Genomic DNA, 11,829 nt, shown 5'->3' with positions numbered 1-11,829 from the left:
TCGCCACTCAAATGCAAATTTCCTTTTTCAGCTCCTTTTTATTTTAGGAGCATTTTGTTTTAAAGAAAATTGGGAGAAGATTGGGGGACTGCAACTCAGATTGTGTATTTTATTAAAAAACCATTAGTTTTTATATATTGGGGTACCACATCGACCCTGTAATTGCGGCACCGCTTCAGCCCAGCAAAGCCCATCCATGCACACCCAAGCAATACACAGAGGAAAAAGATCTGCAATAAGATCACAAGCTGAACCTCCCACTTATCCAGATTGAGGGGTACAGAAATTCAGATACTGTCGGGTTATATTGCCGCCCACAGGAGGACTGGACAATGGCAAAAAATTAATTTGTAGACCAGCCCCAGAATAACCCTCCTCTACCCTGCATGCCTTCACGACCAAGAACATACCACAGAGGGGGGTCAGACCTGTGTCCCTCAATGGATTCCAAAAGTAAAAAAAAAAAATTGTTTATTGGGGGACAAATTTAGACACGGTCAGTCCAACTGAGGGGGTGGACAACATGGCAACAATCGCTAAGGGGCCCAACTAAGAACTTTGGACTGCCTGAGGGACCAACACCAGAATCTGAACCGGTTCAGGCCGAGCCCCATTGGGACTGCCAAGATGACCATGGGAGGACACAGATCAACCTGATGCTCAGATGTGAAGATGGTCACCACCAGAAGGATCGACTCCACACAAAGGAGGCACCAAACCTGAACTAAGGAAAAGTGGTCAACCAAAAACCCCCAAAACAGGCGAACCATAACTAATTCCTCAGGGAAGCGAAACCCTACAACATAAATGGGAGGACTACAGGTGGGGAAAAAAAGGAATAACTGAAGATAAAAAGGCAAGAAAAAGGTGACGACAGAGAAGATGTCCACCGTCTCAGGACACTAGGACAAAAACTGAGGTATGCTGGGATCAGGGCGTTATGAGGGAGTAAGAGTGATTCTAAAGCTGGCCATACACCTTACAACCATTGCACGACTTTCGTTGTGCGATGGTTGTAAGGTGATTAAAATTTCGTACAACCTGCCCATCTTGGACAGGCAGATCGTACTTGCGATCCTCCCCGGTGAGGGGAGTGCTTACAGATGATTGGAATGGTGAGAGGGCAGTGTGCGCTTGCGCACCTTGGCCCGTGCGGCTTTAGTCTTGCGATCGCGCCACCAACCCGCTGAAAATCGTACCATTTTCGGCGGGTTTTCTAGAGTGCACGTAATACGAAAGTCGTGTGACCGTACAGTAAATGCGGTCGCACGCTGCCCATACACCTTACGATTCTCGTGCGATCGCGGGATCACACACACACGATTCTCGTGCGATCGCGGGATCACACACACACGATTCTCGTGCGATCGCGGGATCACACACACACGATTTGATCACACACGATTATCGTACGATCACACACGATTATCGTACGATCACACACGATTATCGTACGATCACACACGATTATCGTACGATCACACACGATTATCGTACGATCACACACGATTATCGTACGATCACACACGATTATCGTACGATCACACACGATTATCGTACGATCACACACGATTATCGTACGATCACACACGATTATCGTACGATCACACACGATTATCGTACGATCACACACGATTATCGTACGATCACACACACGATTATCGTACGATCGCGGGATCACACACGATTATCGTAGGATAATCGTCAGGTGCATGGGCAGCTTAAGGCTGGCCTACAACTTTGTTTTGCCAATTTTCCTGCAGGCTGCAGTAGAACCCGACAGTATCTGAATTCCTGTGTCCCTCAAATGGACAAGAAAAAGCCTTGGTCGGAGTTCCCTCCCAACTTCTGAGCTGTGGAATTCCTACAAAGTTCAATTCCTTCAACAAATGGAAACGTTTAATTATTTCCTGAAGGATCTGTTTCCGTTACAGAACTTGGGTTGTATCTGCACGATCTCCTTTAACAGACTTCTGCGACTGTCACAGTTTAAGCTCCGTGGACTTTGAAGCAACCAAAACCAGATCCATGTGCAGAACGTTCAGCGGACAATTATGGCCACCTGCTAATAAAAGGAAAGCCGAGATGGACACGTCAGAGGAAACGCATTGCGACGAGTGGCGAACCCGTTTTATTGAACGGAAAGACTGCTAGGAAATCGGTTTAGTTTTTGTTTAGGTTGTTACATGGTTGTCACATCCTCAGGACATGTCGGTGGCATCCAAGGCTCGAGCATGGAGGAGCATTATGGGATGGTGTCTGGTTGGGGCCTACGTTAATGAATTATAGAACGACGATCGGCTACGCAGCTCCTTCTACTGAACAGCTGGACACAACAGCATTGTAGAGGAACCAATAAAACATGCATGAGATTGGCACGGTGCAGCCTGGTCGTCATCACTACTGATGCTTCTGGACATCAAGTCATTGAAAACAGGCTTCGGATATGCAGACTATCCTCTATGACACAACTGCTGATTGAGCATCAACATTCAAAAAGTTAACACGGCCCATCTACCAGGAACAATGCATTTTATAAGAAGTCAGAGTACAGTTATGTATGCAATGCAAAAAAATTGGGGTTTAAACAAATGTAAATATTACCCCTGAGCTTATTTTAATTCATTCTACTCGGGGAAAAAGGACAAGAAAAAAAACCATGTCAAAAATTCAGAGCTCTCCTGTATACACTTCCTGTGTTATCTCAAGGAGTCCAATTAGACCTCCCAGTTCTTATATTGGGACTACAGAATGATTACTGTATGTTGTTGATGGGATAGTGGGCGGATTCAAGTAGTTTAGAAAATGAAAACTGGACAGGGCTGACGCCACTCAGTCCACAAAATGCGTGTGGTGTCAGCCAACAGGACTTGAATAACCCTGTGCAAATAATTTTTTTTTTATTTTTTTTTTATCAACCCCTGCGGTGGGGTACACACAGTACATGGTCCTGATACAGGAACCCAATAGATGGAGGGTTAAAATACATTATAAACTAATTTAGATATTTCATTTCACCAATTTGACCTAATGAAGCTATTGAAATATAACTGGTCACTGATAGTTCCAGAACATTGCCGCATAATGTCACTAGACATTGCCCAATATGGGCTGGCATTACATATGAATTGCCCAATTCGGAGGTGAATGGTGACATTACCACATCATGGAGCCAGACAAAGCAGATTTTGTGCATGATTTCTGATAGTACAGACAAGGCAACCGTAAACAAAGACTTTATAAAACAGCCATAAAAACAAACAAAAAAAGGTCCTGCCAACATAAAAATCAGCAAGCATTTACAATGTTAGAATTGTAATAAAGGGTGCTTCAATATGCCAACCAAATAAACATTTCAAGCACACGTTGACTCTGAATACCCATTAGTAAACATGGGCAATGCTTCAAGAGTTTACATTGGCGTGCGATGCCAGCACACACAGTGACTGCACGGCAATAGGTTTACTGTGATCTGGGCCCTTTATAATGCACAACCACACTTGTATATGGGAATACACAGGCATATGTACCCCACACACCATGTATACCGTGTTTCCCCGAAAATAAGACCGTCTTTTTTTTTGGCTCACAAAAACACACTAGGTCTTATTTTTGGGGTAGGTATTTTTTTTTCTAATGTAGAACAATCCAAAGTTAATGCAAATCCAAATTAAATCATCCAAAATGGCAAAGTTAATAGGGTGATCAAGGCAATCAGCGGTGCCGTACCTTTCCAAGAGCAATTTGGTAACCAGAATGAGTAAAGCGCACTTTCACTATGGATTCCTCACAGGCGGAGTGCATTTGGTATCACTCCGCCTGTGACAGGAGCCGGCGCTATAGAGGAAACATTGGCTTATGCGGCTCTGCTTCCTGAGCTACCTCACTTCCTCTAGTGCTGGCTTCGTTGGCACCGCTGATTCTCTCATTCGGCGCTTCAAGTTCCCCCTTATGCCACCACCGGCCCTGGCAATGGTCACAACTAGGTCTTAATTTCAGGGTAGGTCTTATATTTTAGCAATTCCAAAAAATGGTACTAAGTCTTAATTTCAGGGTAGGTCTTATTTTCGGGGAAACAGGGTATATGTATGCAGTTTATTTTAAATGCTACATCACTCCTAATTTGCGAAGCCCAATTGAACGGTCCGTTTAAATGTGCTGCATACATTCCAGGTGCATCCAAACAGAGAATAAAGCGTTATAGTTCCTTTTCTTTAGAAAGCAGCCGCAGCCCGAGTAGAAAAGCCTGTCACCTGCCAGCATGCTGCACAGAAGGACCCTTGCCCTCTGTAGGGAAGCAGTGGTCTCTCTGCAGAGGTCAGACACCCCACCCTGCCATTCAGAGCCATCTAACCAGCAGGATGCATGAGCTCTGACCATTGCATAGCTATAGGTCTGAATCAGCACGGGGTTGTGTGAGACTTCTGCAGAGGTCAAACACACCCCAGCCAATCAGAGTTAGAGCTCTCTACCCAGCAGAACACATGAGCTTTTCCGATTGGAGAGCTATAGGTCTAAAATCAGCAGGGGGAGTGTCAAACCTCCACAGAGAGACCACTGCTTCCAACGAAAGCAAAGGCTCCTTCTCTGCAGATGTTGGCAGGGAATAGGCTTCTCTAGAAGAAAACCAACTGTAAAACCTTGCACACCTTTGTTTTCATGCACATGTAAGGGGGGGGAATTTACTAAGATGGGAGCAGCTGGCAACCAATCAGCTTCTATTTTTCATTTTTAAAGCTTAACGGAACAAGATAAAGATGGAAGCTGATTGGTTACTATGCACAGGCGCTCTAGAATCTGTCGCTCCAGTAAATTCCCCTCAATATATTGATCAGATTGAAGCTAAATTTTAACTTGCCATGATGTTCATATTCACGCAGAAGACACACACACACACACACTTCAGAAATGGTACTTATATGGGTATGAAATAGCCACACATTCACAGAGCAGTCGGTCCTAGAAACAAAAATTGGCTGCTTTCAAATCAAATGGGATCCAGTTGCCTGCTATGGGTTACTGATCCATGGTGCCGCGGCAGTCAGAGCTATGGAAGGTACCTCAGTGTCTAATGAAAATCAATGGCTCTGCATTAGACATGACGCCTTAGACCGCCGGGAAGAAGAGGATTTGGGGACCGGTGAAGCAGTCAGGCAGGACTGAGGATCAGGTGAGTATATCTGCTCTATTTGAGCACCCGCTAGACAAGACAAACACTTAACCCTTGCAATGCCGGGGTAGCCCCACTACAGGGGTAAGTTTTTACTTTAAGCCGTTACTGTCATTAAACTCTTTTATGCCAAGCTTCTGGGTGTCAGCGTAGCTGGCATCAGGAATTTGTGTCACGCACCCACTTTCAGCAACCTTGCATTTTAGGATGCATAGTCCCTTTAATGCCATGAAATGACACTGAAGAATACATGCTCTATGGATGGAAGGTAAATCTGTGTCAGTAAACTGGAGGAAAAGTAAATGATACCAAAACACCAATTAGAGAATTAGCATTAATACAAAGAAAATGATATATCGTGCTTCCCAATCATCCGTGGCATTTAAGTTTGGAAAGGTCCCACCTTCCACCAGAGTGACCCTCTTCCTCCTCACGCTTGTATACTGCCCGCCCTCAAGCCGTGCCATCTGCACCATCAGGACGATACCGGAAGGGCAGGCGCTCACAGCGGCCAATCAATTTATATTTGGCAGAACGACCATAAATTCTGGTTATGGTGTCCATATACTGCTCTATGTACTCAAGAGCCACTGTGCTCTATAATACTGAAGGACTATAGGATGCCACTAGATTTAATATGATCCAAGTCTTCTACTGCTGAATGAAAGATTGGACATGAAAGAGGTCTTGGTTTTAGAATTGGAAAGAGTTAAATCCTTATGGAGGTTACCTTTTGCTCTCTGTGCCCCATTGGAGAGAATTCTTCACTTCCTGTCTAGGAGACATAGGGGAGAAGTCCTCTCACATCCTGCTAAATGATGGCAACTTAGCTCAGTGGTCATCGGATTATTGGTCCACACTGAAACATTTCCCCTCACCTCATGCTCTGGTGACAACTCCAAACATTTGGATTTCCCATCACTTTCAGTGTTGGTGACAATCGTCACCAGGACAAAAAGCGGTGAATGTCACAGACGGCAAAAAGAAATTTGGTAGAGGGACTAAACCGCGCCCATTACAAACACTTTGATGTTAAAGCCAACCCATCCTGACCCCTCCTTCCCACTTGCTTTCTAGACTCCTCTGTAGCACATCTGCAATGCACTATCGCCACCAGATGGTCCCGGGAGCGTCAGAATTTCCTATGCTCCTCAGCTCCATCTAGTGGCGGTAGTGCAGTGCATATAGCATCAACCCGGCATATAGTTTATAAATCATCCCCTATGTCTGCACTTAGACCACACAGCTTCATTGTTTAGGAGGCACCCCGGCTGCTTGCATGCCATTTAAAAAAAAAAAATCAGCTCAGCCACAAGCGTGAGAGAGAAAGAAGGGGAGTTTGAGTACTTAGCGCAGTCGAACCCTTGCCGGCCTGGTAGGATGAAGCTCCTGGTTTCCTCGAGTTGGGAGCAGCCATCTTTCTGCTGCAGCTCCCATAGGTGGAGAGTGTTATCATCCAGCAGGGACAGGAGACGACCCTGGAAGGCAAAACGAGAAGTTACTGTACAACAAATTGGCTTCCAAAGAGCTTAGGACAACGTTTTTTATTGACAACTGCGCTCCCTGTCCAGGTGACAACCGCGCCTATCTGAAGTTAAGCAAGCTGAACCCCCCCCCCACACACACACTGCAAGGGTTAAATGCTCATTTTTGTCCAGGGGGAAACATTAAAAAAAGAAGAAGTTTTATACCTTATCCCCCAGGCACCTCCACTGCATGCTACCGGTTCCCAAAGTAGCTTCTCTTCAGGACTCCCTGCGGCCCGCATACTCAGACATCATCCCTTACTGTGCAGGAGCAGCAGTCCTGCATTGTAAGTGAAAACGCGGAGGGACCGCACACATTCCAAGGCAGTGGTGGAAAGAGGAGAGCACCGGCTGCCGGCTGGGCGAGGAATAAGGTAAGTAAAGCTGCCCATTTATTGTTCCCTCTGGACAAAATCAAGCATTGAACCCTTGCAGTGAGATGGGAGTTCACTGCAATTTTACATTTCCCCGGAGTTCAGCTTTAAAAAGGAGCTTCCCCTCCACGTGTCATGCAAAGGAGGACTAATTTTGGGTAGAAGTCAACTAACCGGTTTGTACATATTCTGGCTTCACGTGCACCTAAAGGCGATCCCGAGATGTGGTGGCAGCAGCATTCATTTTCACTTTGTAGGCTTCCTCCCTTTTATTTCTACCTGGTGATCCTGCCAGCAGCACACTTCCTGTCCTAGAGTGACAACACTAACTCACTGCACAGTGTGCATGGAGGAGCATAGTTGACACCATAGGACTGGAAGCATGTTAGAACTAAAGAACTCCTCCCCTTCTCCATACCATGAGTGGGAGGAGAACTGTAGTTCTAACTAGCAAACATTGCCGAGTTCACGGGACAGCAATGGATTTCTGGCAGGATCAAGAGGGGTGTTTTGGTTTTTATTTTTAACAGTTACACCAATGCTCTTAATGGTATAATTAACAGATCAGCAAGGAACGGTCGGACTTTAAATCAAGGTATCCCCACTGGGTAGATTCAACTCTCTCCTGGTGGTCAGACACCGCAATGGAAAGTGAGGGAAAATCCAAGACTTTACAGCAGAGTATCTGCCAATGGGAACATCCGCTTCAGTGACAATGGTCTAGGAGGGGAATTTTCACCTTGGTGTGATCTCCTCTCACTTCCTGTTGTGCTTGTGGGACAGGACGTTAAGGGAGATCTCAAGGGGACACACTGTCCCTGGCGCTGCAGGGCAAGAGCACCAATCACTTGACCTACCTGTCCTGGTAAGAAGTGCAGCTGGGTCACAGTGGCCATGTCCTTGTGCAAACCTGTAAACTCCACTCCGGGGGCCCCATATCTGTAAGAGGTCAAAGTTAAGGAGAAAACCAAAACGTCAGCCAGTAAGGTGGAAACAAGGACCTGTATTGCAATAGGATGATATGAGGTCAGCAAGATGGCTGATGCCACTGCTGACTAGTTGTTCAAAGTGCACATATTGGCCTCTAATCCTGAAGAGTTAGCGACTCACAAAGTAGAGGACGAAGGATAAGGATGACAGGACTTGGAGCTTGCTCTCTTGAACAATGGACTCCCTTTACCTCTGTCCTGACAGGTCCCCTTTAAAATGGTCGAACACATACAGCTTTCCTTTGATCACATGCTGATCTCCCGGCCTAGCTGAAAACGGCAGATGCGGATAATTTGCTGCACACATTTATAAAACATTTTAAGAAAAGGCATTTTTTTTTTCCAGCACATGCATTCCAGTCTGCTTGTTGTGTTTTACTCTTCACTCCGCCATTTTGTTAGAGCCTGTTGGGGACAGGACGGCATATTCTTTCCAGCAGCCCTGCCTAAGTAACTGTAGCAGCATACAGGCAGCACTGTTTTGCTTTACAAATCACGTGACATGGCCCAGCAGGGTGCACACAGCCCCGGGCCTATAGACAAAACCCTCTTTACACACCAGTTCCCTGATGGCCGACTGCCAAGAGCTACTCGAGCCAGAGAGAGCAGGGGATGTGGGGCGGAAGCAGAGGTCCTGAAAGGGGCAGCATGTGACCTTAATTGCAGCATGTGGTACTGGTGTACATCTCCAGACTGGGAAAAGAAGACAGCAGCTGCCATGCTTCCTGGCAGTGCACGCTGGGACTTTTAGTTCCTAGATATCTGAAAAGCTACATGCAGCCTGTAACTGCTCAAAGCTGCCAGGTTCCAATGGGAAAGTCAGTCCCTAATCCATCAAAAGCCACAATGCCATATATCTAAAAATATTTGTTCACTCCTGTGATCCTTGATTTGCCCATTTTGGAAAACTATTAAAAAACATACTAAAAAACAAAAAAACAAAAAAAAGTTCCACCAGTGCCCCGGCCCTGCACCCAACACCGTGTCACCAGCGCCCGGCCCTGCACCAAACACCGTGTCACCAGCGCCCGGCCCTGCACCAAACACCGTGTCACCAGTGCACGGCACCCAACACCGTGTCACCAGCACCCAGGCCTGGACCAAAATAGGGAATTTGTCCCAACCAAATGCCATGATGGTTAGGAAGTGGTATGGGGTGACAACTGTCTCCCAAATTTAGCTCCTGTGTTGTCACCATGTCACATGCACCCCATCGGGAGACTGCTTACAGCCATGCTGACATGTTGCACAGGCACGTTCCACTGAAAAAGGAAGCCAAGGCAATTGTTGATACAGTGCTTAAAGACCTCTCACTTACTCCAAAAATGTAAATGACAACAAAAACAACATCAATGTAAAGAGCTACGAAGGAAACTACATTGATGTTTACGTCATAGTTAACAATGACGAAGTAAACAACTACAACAATGTAAACAAGGATGCAAACAACTCGGAAGTAAACAATGATGTAAACAACGATGTTACATAGGTCTTTATTCAACCTCAAATACTAAGTCCATCAAGTCCAACCTATTGCTGATGTGTGCGTATGTATAGGTCCATGTATCATCTCGTTCTTAAGAGTACCTGTACCCCTGTATATTACAGGCTCTCAGGAAATCAATCGTCCAAAAGCTTCTTGAACGATTCCACACTCTTAGCTGAAATCACTTCCTGTGGCAGCCAGTTCCAGACCCTAACCACTCTAACTGTGAAGAACCCCCTTCGCCCCTTATGCTGGAATTTTTTTTTCCACCAATTTTAGGTGGTGGCCTCTAGTCTTTGTTACGGAGTTAATCGTAAAGAGTTTGTGGCTAATGTTGCCTTTACCATTGATCATCTTCTACATGAAAATCATATCCCCCCTTAATCTCCTTACTTCCAACGTGAACATGTTTAAATTTAGGTACCTTGCCTCATAGCTATGGTCCTCCATTCCCCTAATTAGTTTGGTTGCCCTCCGCTGGACTCTTTCAAGATCAAGGACATCCTTTCTGTGGACTGGTGACCAAAACTGGACCGCATACTCCAGATAAGGCCGAACCAGTGATCTATAAATTGGCACAATTATAGACTTGTCTCTGCAATACATCCCCTTCTTAATACAGGACAGGACTCTACTTGCTTTGCTTACGGCAGCCTGGCACTGCAAGCTATTCTTCAATCTGTGGTCTACAATGACCCCCAAATCTTTTTCTATTTCCGACTTCCCTAGTGGCATACTCATGATTGTATAGCCCATTTGCTTATTTTTAATCCCAAAGTGCATTACTTTGCATTTATCGACATTAAACCTCATCTGCCATATATTCGCCCTCTCCCCCATTTTATCCAGGTCCTCCTTTAATGTTATACTGTCTAGGTCCGTTTCGATTACCCTCCTAATTTTGGTATCATCAGCCAACACTGAAACATTGCTATTCACACCCTCCCCGATGTCATTAATAAAAAGGGTGAACAGTATGGGTCCCAGCAGAGAACCCTGAGGCACACCGCTCATGACACTAGCCCAGTCTGAAAAGGTGCCATTTACAGATACCCTCTGGACCCGGTCCCGTAGCCAGTTCCACGTACACACCATTCCATCTATGCCCATGGATCTCAGCTTGTGTAGTAAGCGTTTATGTGGTACCGTATCCAGATATACCACATCCACCGGCCTCCCTCCATCCAGATCTCTACTTACCCCCTCATAAAAAAAAGTTAGCAAGTTAGTCTGGGAGGAACGGTCTTTCCTGAACCCATGCTGATTGTCATTTACTATGCCATTATTCTGAACAAATTCTACCAGATAGACCTTAATCATTCCCTCTTTGCAAACTGTAAAACAACAAGCAAGCAGATAGTTTGATGTACGTTTGAGCCAAACAAGGGACACTTCTCCGCCCTTCAGATGCATAGTATGAGAAGGGAAAAAAAAAGTAAACAAACAAAGCTCACTGAAAACAGACAACTTACAATACATAACTGACATTCCGGAAGTGCTGAGGGGAAGATGAAAGACATATGTGGTTCCTTGGCCAGGCTCCAGGCTGCGGTGGTGACAGGTGATCGGGTGCACACAGGCGGAATGAGGAGAACAATGGTGACACGGGACAGGGGCCCAGAGTCTTCAAAAGTATAAAAGATTCCTTCTCCTTCCTCTGTGGCCTGCTCTGTTGCCATGGTGATGAGGCCTGTAAAGTTGGAGGGGAGAGAGCGCACATGACAGGCCTGATCCCGCTTACTGAGCAGCTCGGTGGGGACCTCATCCCGGGCCAGAAAACAGTGGGACCAGCAACAAAAAATCCGGAGAGCGAGAACATTAACCGGGATCGCCGAGTGGCCGTAGATGTCAAAGCTGTATCAAAACAACAGCCGTTTAATAAAATACCGCTTCTCTATTTTGCTGCTGATTTGCGGGGTGGTTTTCCTGATGGGGGAGGTGTACTTGTAGTCTTCATTGAGAGGACATGTGACAAAGAAGCACAAGTCGGAAAATGAGGACAGGGTTGTCACCCTATAATCCTTAATGGCAGGATAACCAGGATTTATTTGTAAGAAAATATTTAGATTGAAAAAAGGACTTTCAAACGCTTGTATGAGATTTTACATGCAATTTAAGGAACTACTTGACGGAATCTGGAAAGGAGGATATGGTCTGAATACAGGAAGTTTTAGCAGTCACTAATTACCAGATAAAAGAACTCCACTTCCTTCCAGTAATAATAAAAGCCAAAACGCAGTCTGTGACCCCCACACTCCCCCCCCCCCACACCATTTTGACATCT

The 11,829-nt window shown here is 45.7% G+C and overlaps 1 protein-coding gene across 1 annotated transcript in view; it reads right to left on the bottom strand.

Moving 5' to 3' along the window:
• Positions 1-11,829, bottom strand: part of LLGL1 (LLGL1, scribble cell polarity complex component) — a 56,228-nt gene that overhangs the window by 30,983 nt on the left and 13,416 nt on the right. The window contains exons 3-4 of the mRNA XM_018569306.1: positions 7,928-8,009; positions 6,518-6,648 (exon numbers count right to left, since the gene is read on the bottom strand). Of these exons, the coding sequence (XP_018424808.1) occupies positions 6,518-6,648; positions 7,928-8,009 (213 nt within the window). The remainder of the gene's footprint in view (positions 1-6,517; positions 6,649-7,927; positions 8,010-11,829) is intronic.

The sequence above is a fragment of the Nanorana parkeri genome, unplaced genomic scaffold, assembly GCF_000935625.1.
Source record: "Nanorana parkeri isolate BGI_ZX_2015 unplaced genomic scaffold, ASM93562v1 scaffold1320, whole genome shotgun sequence".
Taxonomy (NCBI): domain Eukaryota; kingdom Metazoa; phylum Chordata; class Amphibia; order Anura; family Dicroglossidae; genus Nanorana; species Nanorana parkeri.
The sequence above is the reverse complement of the archived record's forward strand: the minus strand, read 5'-3'. Positions and strand labels throughout refer to the sequence as shown.